Here is a 22534-nt window from a genome sequence, read left to right as displayed (position 1 = left end):
AGTATTAAAAATAAGAATGAATCCGTAACAACACACACCTTAAAATTAATTCCCTATTATTACATGGCTAGCAGTGTTATTTCTTCACAAAAGTGCACCCGAGGGCCTCAAACTGGAGAGCACAGAGGAGTAGAGATGCAGAAGCAGAAGCAGGAAGAGCTTTTTCTGCAGCTCTCTCCTCTACCTGAAGACCAACTCCACTGAGGAGGGGCACAGGGCACAATAGCCTTTGCTTCTCTCCCTGAAATTTCATCCATGTGGAAGATCAAACACAGAGGAAGAAACTGAAAGAGCTCAAATTTTATCCCGGGTTACTACCTGCTGTTGGACTCATTCATTTCTACCCCCTCTGAACTGCTGACATTTCCAGTCCCTTCTCTCCCATGAAGAGGGTATTCAAACCCCAACCATCTGGCTCTTATTTCCTCCCTCTCTCCACCAGACAGAGGGCCCACACTGTGGGCCAAGTGTGCAACAGGTGTAGAAGAAACAAGCAAAAGTGATACTTTTTTCACTGGACACCACTAGCCCTCGGGAGGGGAGATGGTGAGAACAATGCACACAGGACTTTAATAAAATACATAGGGTTGGGAATGTGGCTTAGTGGCAAAGTGCTTGCCTACCATGCATGAAGCTCTGCGTTCAAGTCCTCAGTATTACATAGACAGAAAAGGCCAAAAGTGGCACTGTGGCTCAAGTGGTAGTGTGAACGAACACAAAGACGCTTGGGGACAGCACCCAGGCCCAGAGTTCAAGCCGCAGGGCCAGCAAAAATAAAAATTAATTTAAAAAAAGGAAATACGGGAGGCTAAGAAGAGCATGCCCAAAAGAGCATGTAGGGTTACATGAGGTGGCTGCTGCTGAGGGTCCAACAGCAACCCTCCCCCGTTACATGTGGACAGGCTGGCATTACAGCATGTGGCATGACAGCATGTAGACAGGCCGAGTGCTCTGACATTTCTAAGGAGCAGCCTTAGAACAAAGGCCTTGCTTTCTCCAGCCCCCACACTCTCCCACAACCATGCCCGGAAGGGCCTTCTCCACAGCCCCATTCTCTGAGGGAACCTTCTTCACAAGGAAGACAGCTGTCTGCAGCCCCTCACTTCCTCTCATCAATGAGGGAAGAGTAACCCATAGGAGTTGATGTCATACCTACAGCACAGAGGAACTTTGTCTCAGGCCACTGCCTATTCTTTGAGACCACTCTTTCTCCTAAAAATCATGTATTCTTCCTCTAAAATTCCTTGTGTCCTCACTTTCTGCTACTCTATGGAGAGTGTGTCTGAACTTCTAAATCCCTCTTGGTTCCTAGGTACTACCTACTTTTTTAATCCTCCAATGCCTATGGGCATGGTTAACCCACAGGCCTTTTTTCCTGTTAATCTGCTATTGTCAGTTTATTTCACTAGATTCAATGACCAAATTTAAGAGGGCAGAGAGCAAGTTCCATCCCTCTCTTCTTCCCTCCCCACTGTCAAGCTTTGAGGCCTGACAGTAAAGTCTCAGAATACACCACCATATATCCCTATCTTTAGTCCATTTCAGCATACCGTTTTCACTAGAAGCACTTAGAAGGGAATGTAGTCACGCTTTTGATACACACTGAAATAAATCTCCTCCAGCCCCCAGAGTGCTGCCCTTGGCAAGCTGTTCCACGCAAATTCTCAAAAAACGCTCGTGAGGGAGGAAGAGGCGGGTTGTGAAGTGTCTAACCATTCCAGGAAGAGTTTCTTTAGAACTGGCCATTAAAAGGAGTCTATTTATTAGCTACTGGTAAGACCTCTAATATTTTTCTCAATCAAAATCACAAGTTTCCTAACAATAATTAATATGGGCCTAGAATAAGGTTGAGAGGATACTGATGGCAGATTTTCCAACATGGAGTTAATAAGCATTTTTTTTTGACTACCGATCTGAAAAGGGACTTTTTTAAAAATATAAATTTTTGTTTGTTTTTTTTTTTGCTTCATGTTCTCTGAACACAATATTGCCATTTAGTCCACATGCTGTTTTCCAGAACACAGCACTATCTCCACTCCAGTCTTTCTACATAAATCAAATCAGCTATTAAAGACCACTTTTTTGGGACTTGCACGAAAATCTTTTCCTCTTTTATTTCTTTGGGCTGGAGTTATTTTAGGTACACAGTGATATAAACCTGCTTACTCTAGGTCTGAGAAAACAAAATGGTCTTTACAAGGCAAAATCCTCTAAAGAGACAATGCCATCTGACAAAGAAGTGAGTCTCAGAGAAACAAACAGGGTTAGAAATGAAGCCAAGTAATTTGTCCATTCCTTAATATGGCACTTGTCTGCAGCAGCACATGGAAAATAAGAAGAGACAGCAGAACCTCTGGAATTCTAGTATAGTGTCTCCAGTTATAACCAGCATTTTGGCATTTCATCTTACAAGTACTGAAGTAGCAAAAGCAGCATGAGAAGATGTCATGCTAAAAAGGAGCAAGAAGTGCTCTCAAGGTTGTGGCCAAAATAGCTTTTGGATGGCCACGTATTTTCCACTTGGAATTTTCTTTTAGGACAATAAGAAAAACACTTTAAAAAGCTCTAGTTTGGGCTGGGAATGTGGCTTGGCAGTAGAGTGCTTGCCTGGCATGCATGAATCCCTGGGTTCAATTCAAACAGAAAAAGCTGACTCAAGTGGTAGAGTGCTAGCCTTGAGCAAAAGAAGCTCAGGGACAGTGCTCAGATGCTGGGTTCAAGCCCCAGGACTCGCAAAACAAAAAACAAAACAAAAAACCCTGTAGAGGTCAAGATTAATTCAGCAAATAATAGATCCTTGAAGTTTTTAATAAAATTAAGCAGCCCTACCCTCTTCTGTAGGCCTGCTAATGGCCATACCTCCAAGCTGCTAGAGCCAAGTGAAACCAGGGATGGATCAAGAGGAAAGAAGAGATGGGTATGTCAGCAGTCTAGGACAAGAACAAGGGAAGAAATGCACGACCACCCAACTGGCCTCTGGCTGGCGAGTGAACTGAGGACACAAGGCACGTGAGACCTCAGGAAAGAGGTGTTTGTTCACAGCTACAAGCTGTGCACAGCTTGCTAATCTATTACAGCATCATTACAATTAGCTTAAAGTTGGCAAATGTGTTGGCTTAAAGTTTCAAAATGTGTTAATGACTGTAAGGCAGATTTCACTTTATAGATGTTTATAGGTTATCCCCATTTTGGATGGTATGTCTATACAGTATATGTGTACGTTTATAAACTTCAAAATATTTGAGCTTACTTTTGACTGATTATTCTATTTGGGAGCTTTTTTATATTTTCCAAATTGTCTACAATGAGGGTACATCAAAATAATTAAGAACGGGGTACTTCCATGTTAAAGACCTAGGTGTTGTACTGAAAAGAAATAAAAAAGCAGTCCAACAGAGAAAGTGAGTTCAAGTAGAACAGTCACTATTGCTTGAAAACTGTGCAGTTCCAAATAACTACTTTTTATAAAGGGTGCTAGAAATCTAGAGTGTGACAAGATGAAGATGAGCACAAGTATCCCAGCCAGACAATCATCTCTGAAAGAACACGCGGACAGGACAAGGTCTGTGGTGAGCAAGGGCTATTCAAGCATCCCTTCAGAAGTGCTCAGAGGACTCTACACCATGAAGGGTATTGGATGACAGGACTTAAAAGGCTTCTCAAAAAACATGACACTAGAGGTTTAGAAAAAGGAATACTGTCTGAGATTCTTGTAAAGTTGTTACTTGGAAGTCATTACCTGAAGTATAGACAACTATTTTAGGAACAGTGAGATTGTTTAGTTAGGTTTATTTTCAGTTGGAAAGCAATTTTTTTTACAGTAAGAATTATCATAGGGAGCCAGGCGACAAATCTCACACTTGTAACTCTAATTACTTGGGAGGCTGAAATTAGGAAGATTAAAATTGGAGGCCAAGCCAGGTAGAAAATTCCTCGAGAAGCTCTCTCATCAGAAGAAGCTGGGAATGGTGGTGTATGCCAGCTACAAAAATCAGCCTAAAATTGGCAGACTATATTCCAGGAATGCACGCAGGATGGAAAAGAGAATACATGCTCTACCATTTAACATTATCTGTAAGTATAGCACTGTTAACTTTTGTTGTCTCACACATTTTCCCCCTTTTGATGCTACTGGGGTTATACTGGGGCCTTGTGCTTGACTCTGCCACTTAACCACATCTTTAGCTTTTTTTGCTTTCATTTATTTTGCAGGTTAGTTTCATACTTTTGCCTGGAGGCTGGCCCCAGACCATGATCCTCCTACCAATCCTCCAAAATAGGTGGAATTACAGGTATATCCACCACATAGTACATAATCCTTAACATACTTAAGAAAAGTGAGTAATTCAGTACTGTTCCAGTTTTTTAGTTATGCTTCTATTTCCAAGTAAGTACTAACAAATACAATCAAATTAGTCACATTTTCATATACTTGTATTTACAGCATGGATAGGGAAGGCCAAATGAATATTTAAATAAGGGGAAGAGTTCCACAGACATGACTACTCCTTTGTTCTGGAAGTCTATAAATATAAAACCAGTCTTCTGAAAAGGTGAAAGTCTGTCAGCTGCCCTCACCAAAGTAACCAGCAGAGCTACAAGATCACACAGGCAACTTTCAGCACAAACCTCCAGAAAGCTAAAACAAGATCATGATACACCATGTGAACACAACAGAGAAGTCTTTTTTTCATGAGCCTGAAAGGCAAAATTTTCAAAGAATTCTTTTTGTGTTATTAGAATTTCATTTTGTGAAAGGTCTATGTCTTGCTGTCAAGTTTATACCATGTTTCAGCAAAAAACATAAACAGAATCACTGTACTTATTCATGATACCAAACATGTATGTTATACAACAAAAAGCTGTGCTGAGCCTAATGATTTATTGCTATAATTATTGATTGTACAACAGTAGTATATTATCTTTATATCCTAGAAAAGCAGTATTTAGCATCATAACCTCAATCTTAGTCTCTGTTTTTACATAGCTTAATGTCTAAACAAGCCATCAGAGTGCCAATTCTCTTTCAATATAGAATGCTATCTTAAGAGAGCTAGTCATGCACAGTATGGAAGATTATGACTGAGTATTAAAGAAGCTACTAAGTTTGAAAAGTAAACCATTCTGCAACCAAAATTAAAGGATAAACAAAATAAATATATGTACTTATGTAGTACAAGACACAGATACTGTCTTTAAACATTGCTACATAACTACAAAATACACATACATATTGATATTAGACAAAAAGACAACAGACACTTAAGAATCTCATCAGTATTCACTGATGAATCAAGATTTGCAGGGAGTAATTTCTTAGATGAATAATCATCAATACTAAAACATAAAGCCAAATTATACATATCCTGAAATCTTCACTCTCATAGACTATGTTAAGATAATATGCATAAGAGAAAACATGTTATTTGTTATGGATTCCTGAAGTTCTCACTGTATTTTTATTAGTCTTTTTTTTCTGATCATCTAATAATCAAGTCCAAGAAGATAGTTATAGTTGGTATCTACTTCATTAAGGTTTATATTAATAAACTCCCAGAGCTATCACTTTACTTCAGTTAATACGTATCAAGCATGGGGCAGGGAATGAAGCTCAACGTTAGAACATATGTCTGGCATGCATGAGGCTGAGTTCAATGCTTAGCACTGCCAAAAAAGACAAGTCTTCACTTAAAAGAGCATGAAGGGTTTCCCTAAGCTACAGGAAAGATGGACATTAGATAGGGAAAAATAACACCTTTTTAATTTAACTTTCATGTACCTTATTCTAGTTTGTAATCTGAAGAGATCAGTGACAACATGCATCTTCTTTTAAATTTTAAAACAAGCAGGCTTCTACCTGACAGGACGTGATATATGTATGTCATATCACAATATATGCCATCTTAAAGGCATAACAGGGAAGAGTTGTTTGTTTTCTTTTAAGCAGTAACTATGAAAAATTATTACTTATTTACTTGCAAGGACAGGATTAGTCATAACAAAACAAAAGCACTATAATTTTTAAGGTACAAAATTTTTTAGAGCCAATGCCACAAGTTTATACATTTGTATATGCATGTTTAAAAATGCTGTGTGTAAAATTATGTTCTCTGGTAAACAGGGGATAAGAAGTACACTGAAGTTCTATAAAATAATGGAATAATATAACCTGCATGAAGCATATGACACTTTCAAAACCATTTTGAGAATCAGCCATCTTAGATGGATCCATACAGTGGCATGAGATGAATTTTAACTTTCCACTGTTGCTGGATATGGCTCACATACTTAACCATATTAACTTCTTAGAAGAAAAAAAACATACTGACAACAACAGATACCAAATTAGCTTTACAGACCTGCACCACAAAAAAATGGATTCTATTCTAATAGCTGGCATTTCTTCCCTTATATTTATGTTTATCTTTTTAACATCAGTACTACTTCATAAAAATGTTTGCTTGGTGAATTTCACCTGATGGACAAGAGGAAACAAGATAAATGCAAAAGTTATAGATTTCCATGCAACATTTTTTTACTTGTTTAGATATTTAATGATTACTTATTGGTAAAATAAAAATCTCATTAAAATGTACTACGTATAGTCAAATCAAGTTGAAATTTAATTTCTGCCTTTTAATAATGTATCATCTGTATACCATGCAATTATAGCAGTGTACCCAAGCATGGAGGTAACAATTTTAAAGAAAAGCAGCTAAGGAAAAAACATGCAATAAAGTTCCACCTACAGGGATCCCTCTGACTATTTTCGGTGAGTCCTGGAGATGACATGGATTGAGAACTGAGCAAGTAAACAGAAGCCGTGCCGGCCAAAGAAAACCTTGTTACCAGGCAGCTTCACTCTTCTGCATCTTCTGAGATGGAGAACAAAGGAAGGGAGGCTGGAGCCAGAAGCAGGTTTTTCCAAAGAAACTGTATTAAGTCTGTTAGTTTTCTACTGATGGCTTAAGCAGACATACATCAGAATCTACTGCCTTTAAAAGCAAAATGCAAGCTCTCAGGGGCTCTGGTGTACAAAGATATATGCACTGATCTGGGGCTATACCAAATGCTGCTCACAGGCAGGGGGAGGCAGAAAATACACTAAATCCTTTGGAATTTGTCATGTAAGCACAAAGATGCATTAGTAACACACACACAAAAGGTCAAAGAAACCTGGCTATCTGAAAGCAGAAACATAAAAAATAAGAATACATTTCACTTTATAACACATAGGCATCTTTACATTTCTCCCAGCTCATTTTTAATGCAATTTTAGCCTAAAGGCTCCTTTAAATTCAGCAATGCTAACCAGTGGCTTGGAATGTGGTATATATGTTTTAATAAATACCTTAAGCACCACAATTCCAATAGCTGCAGACACCTACTTCAAATGGCCTGCTGTAAACTGTGCTGTCTCTGGTGTCCTCCGAGTGACAGTTCATCAATCAATCAGCCCCAGTGTCTCTACCTGCAGCCCCTGTGCCTCTTCATAACCTCTATCACCTTTTCATACAGACATACTCAAAGTTTTTTCCAAATTAAAAAGCACAACAAAACCCAAATTCTCTCTTCCACCTCTTTGCTTTTGTTCCTTCCTTAGCTTGTGAAATCATTTCCTCTTCTTCCTTATTCATTTAAGTACTTCTTTTTTTGGGGGGGGGTCCGGTCGTGGGGCCTGAATTCTGGGCTGGATGCTGTCCTTCAGCTCTTCAGTTCAAGGCTAGCACTCCACCACTTGAACCACGGCGCCACTTCTGGCTTTTGTTTTTTCTGCTTATGTGGTGCTGAGGAATCGAACCCAGGGCCTCATGTATACAAGGCAAGCGTTCTACCACTGAGCCACCTTCCCAGCCCTCATTAAGTACTTCTAAAGTAATTTAAAGTAACCAGACAAGCACAAGGGTCACAATGCTGAACAAGGGAGAACACTGCATCCATTACAACCCTGCCATCTGGTTCCCCCCACCGCCACATGCTGCTGAGGGCGCCTCACCCCATCACCACTTATCTCTTAACTGCCAAAGGCTAGGTTTCATTCTGTCCTCTGTGCAAGGCTGACACTATTTCTTCACATATCCCTGAAAGGCTTTCCACACAGTCCTGCTCACCTCTGAGAAAACTGGAAGAGGATCTAAACCAATAGGGAAACATTCTATATTCATGAACTGGAAGATGCAACAGGGAAATGATAGTTCTCCTCAATCTGATTTAGTTAAAATATAATCCCATTCAAAATTGTGGATAAGAAAAAATTGTCAAAGTGACAATAAAACTTGGATGGAAATGCAAAAGACCTAAATAATCAAATGATGTCAAAAATTGAGAGAATTTAGACTTCTCAATTCTGAAGATTATTACAAACAAGGCAAGGGTACCTAGAAACAAACTGAGAGCCATGTTATTATTATGGTGGTCACTGGTTTCCTATAAAGGTATAAAAGCAATTAGATGGGGCAAAAGACCCCTACAATAGTTCTAAGAGAACTGGATTACCAGCAGATGAAATTTTTGATTTCATGTCACACGAATAGCAAAATTAACTGGAAATGGATCCCAGACTTCAATGTAAGTGGTAAAATAGTAAGAGATGTTGTCAATGACAAAGAGAAACTACAACCCTTACACACAGCAGGCAGGTGGGAGTGCAAAGTGGTACAATTACTGTGGAAAAATGTTTCTGAGGTTAAACAATCATATGATCCAGAAATGCTAGTCTTAGCTACCTAGGAGAAATGAAAATACATGCCTACACAAAATGTCACACAAGAAAATTTATAGGAACATTATTCACAATAGCCAAAACCTGAAAAGAATCTAAATGTCCTTCAACTAGCAAATGGATAAAGAAGGTGTGGCGAGGGCTGAAAAGGAACAATTGACTGAGGTTCTCTTTATTCTACCTACTCAGTTTCTAACATCTGTGTGTCTCAGTCTACCACTAACTTGGTCCAAATCTTTCCAATTGCTTTTCAATTAAAACTCTGCCCCCTCCTTTTTTTTTCTCCTCCCCTGTCCTTTCTAATCTGGTCTTAAATTCATGAGTACAAGCAATCTTCCAATATTAGCCTACCAAGTACTTGCGATCAATGTGCCTGAGTTACCACTTTTAAACCAACTTTCTTATTCAATGTCTGCTTTTTTCCTGTCTTCTGGATGATCCCCAAAGACCTGCCTTGAAATACAGGTCTGATCCTGCTATCATGACTGAAACCCCTGGGCCTTCCCACTTCCTAGTTTGTCTCAGCTGCAACAGTAAATGTCTAAGTTTTCTTGATGAGTTTAAAAAAAAATTGGAGGGGAGGGTCAGTTTTGAGCTTGAACTCTGTGCTTGGGCACTGTTACTGAGCTCTTCTGCTCAAGGTTAGTGCTCTACCACTTTGAGCCATAGCTCCACTTCTAGTTTTCTGGTGATTCATTCGAGATACCAGTCTCACGAACTTTCTTACCTGGGCCAACTTTGAACCATAACCTTCAGATCTCAGCCTCCTGAGTAGATAGGATTATAGGCATGAGCCACCAGCACCTGGCTGAGTAACATTGTAACATGCACCATTAAGTATGTATATTCGCCTATCAATTAATGAGTTCCTGAACTGTATATTACATACTACACATGAAGAAACAAAAAGAAGTTCTCGTTTTTTCACTCATTTTTGGTGTGTGTGTGTGTGTGTGTGTGCGCGTGTGTGTGTGTGTGTGTGTGCGCGTGTGTGTGTGTGTGTGTACAGTCCTGGAGCTTGAACTCAGGGCCTGAGTACTGTCTTTGACTTTTTTGCTGAAGGCTAGCACTCCCCCATTTGAACCACAGCTCTACTTCTAGCTTTTTGGTGGTTAATTGGAGCTAAAAAGTCTCACAGACTTTACTGGCTAGGCTGGGCTAAGCTGGATTTGAATCATGATCCTCAGATCTTACCCTCTTGAGTAGCTAGGATTATAGGGGTTAGCCACTGGCTTCTACTACTCATGTTATTTTGTATACTCATACCTCCCATGGAGACCACCAATCTAAAGGGAAAATCCAAATTCCTGTGCACGACACAAGACTGTGTATCATCTGTTGCTGCCTACATGCTCCACTTCACCCCACATACCATATGCTTCAGACACGAAAAATCTTTGAATTTCCTTCAATAAGTAAGAAATTAATCTTTAGCTTGAATTCTTGAAATAAACACGGCTGCATCTTTGTACCTGTTCTTTCTTCTTTCTGGAATGTCTATTGTTCTTTTCAGCCCTGTGAGTGTGTGTCCTTACCTCTGGTTGGCCACGTCAACCTCTGTGTGCTTATTATCCCAAGGTTACAATCAAATTACATATTTATTTCTGTCCTACAATCTCTGTCATAGCACTTTAGCTCCTTGAGGATTAAGCATAGTTACAATACCCTTCACATTCCAATCAACTAAACCTGAGACTTCTAATAGTCTCCTAACTCTCTAGTCCAGAAGACATCTTCTATTTCATGATTTCTATTTTTACTTAAATGCAGCCAGCATCACAGGAACTCTTCCATCTGTAAGATCTTAAACTGAAACCTCAGTCTAGCCCCTTCTCCTTTTCTCCTCCCTTTTTGATAATACTGGGGTTGGGACTCAGGGCCTCACACTTACTAAACAGAAGCTCTATTATGAGCCATACCTTCAGCCTTTTTATGCTTTGGTAACTCTGAGTTAGTCTCACTTCCTGCACAGACACACCGCTTTATTACGGTTCTTAACACTGAAATTTCATCATTTTATCTGATATTTATCTAAACTGCATTTTACCATAACAACTAGTATAAATGACTTTGTAAGCCAAGTGGAAATAAGTATTTGGGAATATTAGCCAGTAGCCTACCAGGTATAAGAATTCATGCTTTGGGGCTGGGAAGGTGGCTCAGTGGTAGAGTTCTTGCCTTGCATGCCTGAGGCCCTGGGTTCGATTCCTCAGCACCACATAAGCAAAATGAAAAAAGCCAGAAGTGGCGCTGTGGCTCAAGCGGTAGAGCAAGCTAGCCTTGAACTGAAGAGCTGAGGGACAGTGCCCAGGCCCAGAGTTCAGGCCCAACGACCAGACCCCCCCCTCCAAAAAAAAAATGAATTCATGCTTTGATCTTATATATACATTTTTCTAGTTTGGGGAGGGGAAGGGAAATAACAAAATGCTGAAATAAGGATACAGGATGACCCATTGTAACAGTGAGATATACAAGACACTATGTTGAAAATGAACTTTACAACTTTGCTGGGGGGAAAAGGGGAAGGAGGCAGGGAGGTAGAGAGGAAAGAGAGGGGGTAACAATGCTTGATAGGAAATGGACTCATTACTTTGCTCATATAACTGTAACCCCTCTGTACAGTATCTTTACAATAAAAATGTGTATTAAAAAGAATTTATGCTTTGAGTAAGTTTTACAGAGAAAACGAGAATGATGGTTAATTCAGCAAGGTACTTAATTGAAAATAAAGGAGCATGTGCACATATTAAGGTCATATTAAGCCAGGAATTTTAGGACTTAAAAGACATTCACTCCTAGACCTTTTCCCCTTGATGCTTTTCAGTGGCACAACGTTTCCAGACTTCACTTTAAAAAAAACTTAGACGCACTTTTAAGAGGTACACATAGAATGACAATTTTTTAAGTAAAATAACCCCTAATTACAGACAAGTCTACATATAGCTAATTTTCCATGACAAAAACTTACTCTGAATGTGCCTACAATAATGGGATTCTTTCCCTAATAAAAACATAAAATTAGTCTTTTAAGATCCTACTTTTGCCAGATATAGTAGCCTATGCCTATAATTTTAGCTGCTCGGGAGGCTGAAACAGGAGGATCACAAGCTCCAGGCTAGTCTAGACAACTAAGAGACATTCTCAAAAGAAAAAAATTAAAATTAAAAGGTATTGGGAGGTAGTTCAGCGGAACACTTGCCTAAAATTTGCCAAGCTCTAGGTTCCATCTTCAGTTATCAGTCACCTCTTACCCCCAAATATCTCCTTTTTTTAAAAAAAAAAATACTATCTACATTTAAATGACTATCACTCACACACACACACACACACACACACACACACACACACACACACACACAGAGCTTAACGGAATGGAACATTTAGAATGTGGAAAACCCTTTAACAATCATTAAAAAAACATCTTCCCTGTATAGCAGAAGTGATTGGTGAAATTAAGCCATCAACTTCCATGGAGTTCGGAAGGGAGGGTCCAGAACTCAATGAATGATACTAATCTATATTATCTAACACTGAGGATTTCTAATTTCATATTTTGATTCCTAAGAGAGACAGTTTTCCCTCAATTTAGAAAAGGGCTCCTAAATACAGGCACAAAGTGATTAAAATAATTGTAGGAGGTAACAGCTTTGCTTTTCTGCAATATAAAAAGGAAACCCAAAAGCAAAGTTGGAAAAGTAAAAACAAAGAAAAGTAATCTAGTAAGGAGACTAGTCAGATTTATGGCAATTAAGAAGAATTATTCTGATGGTATTGAGTGGAATTTATCTGTTAGGTCTATTAAGTCTATAGTGTTTTTACAACTCAGTGTTTCCATATTGATTTGCTATCTTATTTTTCTATCCAATGGCCAGGTATTGAAGTTTTCCCACTGTTATTATGTTGCTTTTTTGGTCATCTCAATTCCACCAATCTTTGCTTTATATAATCAGGAGCTGTGTTATTGGGTGCACATGTAATTGTTACATTTTCCTGTATAGTAGTATATTATGGCCTTGGTCTTTTGAGACAGATTTTAAAAAAAGTTACAATGGGTTTGCAAAGAATTTTTAGATCTTTCCCCTATCTTACCACCAACACTGTGGAGGAACTTCTGCTTTTCTTGTCATAGGCTACTTCCACTTTGAAATACTAGCAAAACATTCAAGAGAAAAACTTTTTTAAAATACTCACTGTGTCCTTTTGGTCCTGTATTCCTAGACTCAAGTGACCCTCTTACCTCAGCCTCCACAATGACTGTCACTGCACCCAGTGCAAGAACAAAAAACTATTCATGAACCATTGATACTAAAACTCTAGATATGTCACAACACTCCAATGTAGGATTTACTCAAATTCATAAACTTTCCTGTGGGTGGATGGGATGTGCTGTTAAATGTTGTACATAATTAGGGATCTGTGTATAAACAAGCTATTTTAGCCTAAATTGAATTTATCTAGCAGTATGCAATACCACCTCACCTTTTGCAAAGAGATGGTTTCTTCTGTGAAGAGGGCTGAACTAAAAAAAGAATGCTTCAACTGCCATGCAAGTAAAGCTGACATTTTACATAACACGTGTTTCTGCCTGTCTTTTAACATTAACATGATTGTTTCTTTCCAGCTCTTAATGTTACATAAGATGCTAAGCTAGTCAATCAAAAGAAACAAGAGGAAAAAGTGCATTTCATGAAGAGTTTAAAATTCTTCATGGTTCACAAATTCAAGAACAAATTAGTGGTTTATAAATCAAAAAATATGATAATGCATTATATAACATGATCATTTAACATTGTCATCAACAATTGGCCATGAACTCAATCATTCACTACAGCTACAGAGACCCAAATAGAAATCTAGACAAAACAAATCTAGAATAGGAGTAAGTCTTCATGCCTTTTACACATCTGTCTACAACATCCAACTGGATTGGATACATTAACAATTCAACAATATACTGGAAAAACCTTTAATCAGTCAACAAATACAAAGGCCAGTGCTAGTTTATGTGAATATAATAAGCATGAAACAAGTTGGAGGTTTTCATAAGTAATTTAAGGTCTTCCCTGATACTGACATTAATTCCTGAGAACAGTGATTTCTTTCTACTTAATTGCCAAATGGAAGGAGCTGAGCTGCTGGAAAGTTTGTGGTCTTTTGTTTTCACCAGCATTTCTCCAAGAACAATGTTAGCACAACCAAGAATTCTTCAGTATTCCTCATTTAAGAGCTCTCTAAAGTGAACGACAATTCTAGATTGCTTTGTGCATCTCAGAATATGTCTCATCAGAGTGTCTAATTTTACTGGAGAAACTGAGCCTGCAAAAGTGAGAGACAGCATCAGAGCAGAATCCAGTCTGACACCGGAAACCTCTCAGGAGGGGCGAGCAACTGTAAACACACTCATTGAGGGGCCCCAGTCTGGATCTGATGTCATGGCCATCCTTTCTCCCCTCCCTCATGCCAGCCATCCTCTCTCCCCTCTGATTCCCTACCACCCCTCTTCTCTCTATGTTCCCAAGATTTACAGGATACAAAATAGAATCTTCTTCAATCATGACTCTCAAAACCTCACAGCATGGTCTCAAACAGACTACTTATGGTCATTAGCAGGTATTTATAGTTAAAAGAATATCAAACACACTTGTAATTTTAAAAACAGTATTATGAAAACTTCTGTTCTTTGCTGTAAATTGTCTGGTTTTAAAGGAGTTCTTTTCATCATCATCAAGAGAACATCTGACATCAATTAGCTCTCAAAGTCTTTAGAGTGAGAAACATAATTACCTTTGAAGGCTTCAAGTTCCTTCCTGTAGGAGACAAAAAAAAAGAAAATGCAAATTTAAAATAAATCTATTCACAGGACTCTGCTCTACGTTATAATAAAAAAAATTATACACTTTGGAGGCATAGAAGAACCAGTCTCAGGCTAGCGCTGAGCAAAAAAATGAGACCCTCTTCACAAAATAATGAAAGCTAAAGAGGTGGAGGTGAAGAAGCGGCTCAAGCCTAAATCCTGAGTTCAAAACCCAGTGCCATTAAAATACACCCACACACAAATACACACACTAGAACATCTTTTCCAACGATGGTGTAAAATGACGAAGGAAGCTTCTGCCCTTCCCAAAGCCAAGCCAAAGCAAAGGCTTTAAAGGCAGTGCAGAAGGGCTTACCCACCACAAAAGAAAGGAGGCACATCTCCTGTCCTCCCAACCCAGGTGCCCTTGGAAGAGTGACCTCAGGAGACAGATGTTGCCACTGTCAAGCTCCTGGGACCACTGAATTGGCTGTGAAGATGAAAGACAACACATTTTTTGCCCACCGTGAAGGTCAAGGCCAATAAGTATCAGATCAAACAGGCTGTGAAGATGTGGCCTGATCAGGCTGTTGAGAGAAGCAAGCATGTGCTTTAGATACTGCCAATAAAACTGAGATAATAAAAACTCCAGCTAGCTCACAGCAGCACTCCTAGATGCTCAGAAATGTGAGATCCAGAAAATAGTAGTCCAAAGCTAGCCCAGATGGAAAAGTCCATGAGATCCCTCTAATTAACCAGCAAGAAAACATGCTGGAGTTGTGGCTCAAGTGATAAGAGTAATAGCCTAGCAAGCAAACAAAGCAAGATGAAAGCGCCGAGTTCAAATCCTGGTATCAGAACCCCAATATACATATATATAATTTTTTATATAAAATATTAAACTTTATAAGAATACAGAAGACATTTTAATCTAGCCACAAAGCATCTCATTCATACAAGAATTTATAAAAGCCCATATTACAATGTTTCCTTATTGATAATCCAAATAGATTTCATTAAAAACTAACTAGACCAGAGTAACCATTTCCCCTTTGAGCAAGGGGAGAGAAGTACCAAGAACGAAAGGGGGAAAACACACAGAAAAAAAACTGAGGCCCACAGCATATCCTGCCACAAAAGGCCATGCCTCCAGTAATATCCATGTGCTGAAATGCAATGTTTCCTGAGGAAATGAACTGTAGAGGAAAACAATGATTGACTATCAACTAAGTAGTTTGTAACAAAGAAGCCAAAGCAAGTTGTTTTCAGGTTTCCCACATAATAGTTAAATTATATTTACAGTTTTATTCTATATATACTTTATTCTATATATATTTTAATTACATATATATATATCATACTGATAAAAGTAATTTGGAAGTTTTTGTGCAGTCTATGTTTTGCTAAAACTCTAGATGTGTTTGGTATCAGGTCAACATCCCACTTGTGTTCCAAGACAGCTGAATACAATGAACAGCAGGCAGGCAGGACCTGCCAGAGGCAGACCAAGTGGATAATGTTTTTGCAACAGGTAAGTGAAGGTTCTTAAATCAGATGGTCACCGACTCCTCTTTTCCTAAATGACTTCCTTTTTCTAATAGTTCTCCAGGACCGTAATTCCTACATTAGAAAAAATATAATATCCAAACTGGGCGCTGGTGGCTCACACCTGTAAATGTTGCCTCTCAGGAGGCTGAGATCTGAGGATCACATTTCAAAGCCAGCCCATGCAGGAAAGTCCATGAGACTTATCTCCAATTAACCACCAGAAAACTGGATGTGGCACTGTGGCTCATGTCATTCAGTGCTAGCCTTGAGCCACCTTCCCAGGCCTGAACTGAGTTGTTTTAAAGGAAAGGTCTGGCACTGCTCATTTAGACATTCACTATAAAGTATTTTGCTATCAAATGAAGAAGTTAGCATGTGCATGCAGGAAGGACTCTACGTCAAAATTCATGTTCAACAGTTACCTCTACCCTGTCATTAAAAACACTCAGGGGTCTGGGAAGGTGGCTCAGTGGTAGAGTGCTTGCTTTGCATGCATGAGGCCTTGGGTTCAATTCCTCAGCACCACAGTAGCAGAAAAAGCTGGAAGTGGCACTGTGGTTCAAGTGGTAGAGCGCTAGCCTTGGGCTGAAGAGCTGAGGGACAGTGCCCAGGCCCAGAGTTCAGCCCCCATGACCGACAAAAAAAAATAAAAAATAAAAATCCTCAGGGTCTTAATTGGAACCTAAGATTCCAATGTACCTGACTTCTACCATTAACACACATATTGATGGGATGTGGGAAAGCAAAAAACAGATGAAATAGAAAAATTGGTATAATTTTCAGCAAGCCCCATTTGGTAAGGCAAAGCCTAGAAAGCTTCAGAGGACCTTTTAAAAGCTTTTCCTAAAATGCTACCCACTAACACAGGTCTATTATCCAAATCTACAGATAAAAGAAATCTAAGTAGGTCACTGGTTTTAATTTTCATTGAGATACCCTTTCTTAAGGTATTCTGCTTCTACTGAACTGGTGATGTAAGTCCACCAGCTGTTGCAGCCCTTTTTTAAACAAAAGCTAAGATGGGAGGCTCTAGAATGGGCTGAACCAGTAATCACAACAGAACATTTCCAGAAGACCTTTGAGCAAGATAAAAAACACGACAGGCCCCGGAAGATATCCTGAGATTAAAAAAAAAACGCTGTAAAACACTTTATTTTCATGTACTGAAAAAATAAAACTGGTTAGTTTTTATACAGCATTTTGATACAAAGGAAGATTTCCAAGAAACTCTTCCTTTGTGAATCAATATTTAAAAATTTCAGTGTTGGGTAGAGTACTAAGTAGCTTATTTTTAATATGCATCACATGCAAATTGATTCTGTGAGCAAGTCGGCTGAGTCAAACAAATGCCTCCAGTAGTTCTTAGAGCCTTTACTGCACTGCCATGTATTATAAACCTCCAGGTTTGTAGGATAAAGTATTTCTGGAAACATTTTATCAGAAACTACCTTTTCAATCTAGTATTCCATGTAAAACACTTCAGGAAAGCTTCTGCTAATATAAAATACTTTATTTGTATGTTTATAGTACAGGTATATTCCCTAAGTTCAACTGTGCCCACAAATGCTGGTTGTTAATGAAGATTGGTCCCCACCCTCTCTACCTTTCTGTCCAGCTTTTTACCAGCAGTCACATTATACTCTTCCTGTTATGTCTTCTAGTATTTACCTGTTATTTCCAAATAGTATATCACTCTCCCCTATCATAATTCTATATTTATTATAATACTATGTGAATATTATTTACAAATGTGTGATATAGTTTCATTTTCTTTCTTGCAAAGTTCTCTTTTGCCACGCATGCTTAAAAAATGACTATTATTAGCCAGGCATCAGTGGCTCACGCCTATAATGCTAGCTACTTAGGAGGCTGAGATCTAAGGATCAAGGTTCAAAGCCAGCCCTGGCAGGGAAGTCTGTGAGATTCTTATCCAATAAACCACCAGAAACTAAGAAGCGGCGCTGCTGCTCAAGTGGTAGAGTACTCGCCTTGAGCTGAAGAGCTGATAGTGCTCAGGTCCAGAGTTCAAGCCCCACAAATGACAAAAAAAAAAAAAAGCTTATTATTAATTCACCACCAAACATTCCACACAAGATTATAAAACTCCCCTGGACAGTCAAGCATATTAATCTACTAGTTTCACTTCTTCCCCTCTTCTAGTGAGATAAACCATTGTTTTCCAGGCTGCTGAGGTTTCTGTCACCACATCTAGGAAAATTTCTGCCTTTTTTCTGAATTGAATGAAATCCTAGGGCGCACTGCCTCTCTCCTGTGCTGAATCGTCCTTCTATTTGGTTTACTCATGTACAGAGCATATTGTCCTGCAGTAGTTTCCTGTTGAAGTGTGTACATAAATTAAACTGGAACCTTTCTAGAAATTATTGTTTCTTCATATTTAATTTTGCTATGTAAATAGTCATACTCTACCAATAATTTTCTACTTCAAATGTTGCTGCTAAACAGTAGAATTTCCTTTTGATTTTTGATCCTTAATATAAAATCTTTCTTAAGCATTTTATTACCCTCAGTCCTAATGAAGTAAATTTTACAAATACTGACGATGGGTCCTTTACCCACTTATTTTGTTAGGTAATTAGCAGACCTTTTCATACTCAAACATCCATATTCTTCAGTTTTGGACTGCCTTCTATTCTCTTTTTTGTTTCCTTTTTTCCCTCTTTTTGAAGCTTATAGTGATAATAGGGCTTATAAATTTTCTTCACAATTATAGCTTTTGTCTTTTTGCTCTCTTATACAGGCACTTCATATTATCTTCCAGTGCTTCTGTTCATGTTTCCTGTATCTGCCATCATGTACCTAATTTCTAAGAGCTTCTTCTAATTGTTTTTTCTACAGTAATCCTTCTGTTCTATATCATACATGCAAAGTAATCAATTGTTAGTGAATCTTCATATAATTGAGATCGTTATTTATTTGTTTAAAATTTTCTTCTAGATTGGAGATATATAGCTAAGTGGTAGAGTGCTTGCTTGACTAGCTGAAAAGTTAAATGATTCTTATGCTCCTCTCAGATTCTTTTTCCTGTGTTTAAAAAATATTAGTTTTATTTTGTACTGATTTTGGTTCCTACATTTTGGAAGCTTTCCCGTGTTAAATATGATTCCTCAGCTGTGCATTCATATTTAAGAGTAAGCTCCAGAAATAGACTCAAGTTTTGCAGGGGATACACACCCAGCTGTCTCCTAAGGGTGTGTCTAAGTGTCTGTGTCTGCCAGTCTGTTTTTGAGATCTGGTCAGTTTCTCACATGAACTGTCTGATCTGCACAGGGGATATATAGGTGCAGCTTAGGTTTCAGCCTGCTCTGCCAATCAGCTGACATCCATCTGTCTACTGTCATCCTATAAGATGTGAACACTACTTCTGTTCTATACTTCCTCTGTCTTCTTGATCTTCTGCATTACAACTTTCAATTTTCTCATCACTTCAGTGAGTTTTTCAGTAAAGATAAATAAATGATTGTTTATTCTGCTAAGTGGAGGGTCTGGATTAATAATTACATAGCCTTCATCATATTCCTTATTTTGAGTAAGAAGAAATACTTTAAAACATAAATATGCATTTCTGAATTGAAAACATTCTAAAGGATTTATTTAAAGGTATTTTTGGTCAATCTATCTTTGACTGAATAATATGCTTAACTTTCTGTGGTTCTCTCAAATTATTTACACTATACCAAGTATTAATCCACCTTGTACATATGACTCAATTGTTTCCCAAACATTTCTTTTAAAGAGACCTCAGCTAAGCCAGAAACAAATGGCTCACACCTGTAATTTTAGCTACTTAACAGGCAGAGATCTGAGGATCTAGATTCAAAAGCTAGCCAAAGCAGAAACATTTATGAGTCTTACTTCCAATCAGTCAGCAAAAAACCAGATACAGGGTGAAGCTTAAGTGGTAGTATGTTAGCCTTGAGCAAAAGAGCCAAAAAAAGCCCCAGTATTGGCACACACAGAAAAATAAAGCCCCAGTATTGGCACACACAGAAAAATAAAGATAATTCATCAAGCTGAATAAAATGCCCTCAGAATTTCAGAAAGATTTCAGGTTATATTTTTTCCAATATTTGCATTTAAAGACACTAGCCAGAATTCACAAATTCTAGTGATTTATGGGCTAAGCAGGCTGCTATAGTTGACCTTTTTCAAAACAAAAATGGTCTCTGGTTTAATAACCCTGTTGCAAATTCTATGTCTATTCTATAGGTAAGAAAGGTAACAATAAACCATTTGCAAAAGAACAAACATGTGGCAGAGAAGAAATCCAAGCTTACATATCTCTTTCAGATATTCTCTTTCTCAATAACTCAAGTAATTAGTTAAGAGATAGGGTATCACTATGCATTTTAGGCTGACTTTAAATTCACAGTCCTTCTCCAAATTCCAGAGTATATATACCATCTGAATTGAATTTCTTTTAATATGAAATAACAAAACTAAATACAGGACTTCAAGTTAAATTAAAATCACAAGTCCAATGTCTTACTAGAAAACTAGATGCAAAATTCTTGGTCATTTTTCAATAAATATTTCATGTTTTTTCTTGATGTCTCTACACACCTCTTATCCACATCATCAACCCTATATTCCCAGTCAGATAATCAATAATCTTAAGAGTATAAGTGTATTCCATCCAACCTATACAGCCTTCTCCCACCAAACCTACCTTTCAGCCTTAGCCACACTCCAAACCCATGACTTCTGTTTTCTTCCCTCTAACCATCCCCCATGGAAAACTGAGTTCCATCCTGCTATGCCATTCTAATGTCAGCTAGTCTCATGCCCCCTCAGTAGCTCAGTGGCCCCCTCAATAATATGGTGGTTGGACTCCCCATGAGCTTCAGAGATATTCACTCTGCAACTTCCCTCCTTGCCCTAGCCGGATGCTGTAGAGCTGAGATGCCACAGCCAGTGTAACAGGCTGTTACCTTCAGACTTCTCTTTCATTTCAGGATAGCATGGTGACAACAATCACTAAATCAACAATCTTTATTATTTTAAGTATTATGATATCTTCAGAGTACTAGCTGAATTAGATAATAATTACATCAGTCAACCCTCAACACAACTTTATGAGACTGATGAATTACTGTCCCTCTTATAAGCCAGTAGCATTCAGGCTAAGAGAGATTAACTTCCCAAAGGTCCAACAGCTTATATGAGACAAGAATTGAAATTCAAACTTATCCAGCCTCTCTCTACAGCCTAGGCTCAGGTACCCTTTCTCCTGACTACTATTAAAGGAGGAGGAAAAAAAAAAGAACAAAGCAGCTCAATTAATTCCTCTTACTTGCTGGAAACTCTGCCCTTTGCTCTGCTCTCTCCCATCCTATACATTCTTTGCCCTAGCCTTAGCTTTTTACAACTCATCTCTATACAATGGTAACAGGGATTCTGTTTTTAAATACACACATTTTGGAAAACTTACTACTGTCTTTCATCAGTCCAAATATATAAAGAATGGAATGTGGAGCAATGTGGATAACTGAAGACAAACATTGTAGCCAGGTTTTCAGACTCACCTCTTATTTTTCTTATAGTTCTCCAAGTGCTGAGACTGCACATATTTGTGTCTTTCTAACTCACACTGCCCACACAAATCCTCCAGATGCAGCAAGTGATTTTCAACCTCCTCAAAACTAGCCTCTAAATGAGCTGAAAGTACATAAAACAAAAAGCAAACGTTAAAAGTCAGAATTATTGATTAGGAAGAAAAGAAAAAGTATAAAATTTGAAATGTTGAGACTTTTGCATCTGTTTCATATACTTTATTCAACTTTGAGGCAATATTAAATATAATGACCAATATTTAAAACATACTTCAAATTTTTTTCAGTATATTTCAAACATTTTAAAGATATAACTTTTCAAAATACGTTCATTAACAAGAATAGAATATCATAATTAATGTTATTTCCTAATTTCCACAGGTGAATAATCAAGTTTTCATATAAAAGAGGAAAGAACAAAACAAAACCAATACAAAATAAACTGATGTAACTTAATTTTTACAGTTCCAAGTTAGGTAGCATTTGTTTTGCCTCTGACACACCATGGTCAATAAATCTCAAATGCACAATAAATAAGTCTCCAGCACTATGTAGAAAAACTTGGTAAGTCTAGGTTACTGAGCCAGTCTGTAGTTGGATGAAGAAGACTCAACTTTACTTGACAGTTGACTTGTCTTTCTCTAGCTACTCGGCTTCCAGACCACACAGCTTTGCAGCATTTTAGAACACAAAGAATATCTGGTCAATTCCTTCACTGAAGGGATTCGAGACCAGAGCCTGGAAAAATTAATTCAGAGACAAGTTAGCTCTCTTGTCACAAAGCTAGGGAAAACCAAATTCCTTTTATAGTAAAGTGATTGTCAGCTAATGGAGTGGTAAATAAATCCACTTCATAACGGCAAGGACTGCTTATTTTCTCATACAACAGAAAAGGTTTAG

The 22534-nt window shown here is 38.1% G+C and overlaps 1 protein-coding gene across 1 annotated transcript in view; it reads right to left on the bottom strand.

Moving 5' to 3' along the window:
• Window positions 1–22534, bottom strand: part of Dtnbp1 (dystrobrevin binding protein 1) — an 84597-nt gene that overhangs the window by 36750 nt on the left and 25313 nt on the right. Inside the window, exons 5-6 of the mRNA XM_013030464.1 lie at window positions 21608–21740; window positions 14507–14529 (exon numbers count right to left, since the gene is read on the bottom strand). Coding sequence (XP_012885918.1) covers window positions 14507–14529; window positions 21608–21740 — 156 coding nt within the window. The remainder of the gene's footprint in view (window positions 1–14506; window positions 14530–21607; window positions 21741–22534) is intronic.

This window comes from Dipodomys ordii, unplaced genomic scaffold, assembly GCF_000151885.1.
Source record: "Dipodomys ordii isolate 6190 unplaced genomic scaffold, Dord_2.0 Scaffold130, whole genome shotgun sequence".
Lineage (NCBI taxonomy): Eukaryota > Metazoa > Chordata > Mammalia > Rodentia > Heteromyidae > Dipodomys > Dipodomys ordii.
Note: the sequence above shows the minus strand (reverse complement) of the source record. Positions and strands in the feature narration are given on the sequence as shown.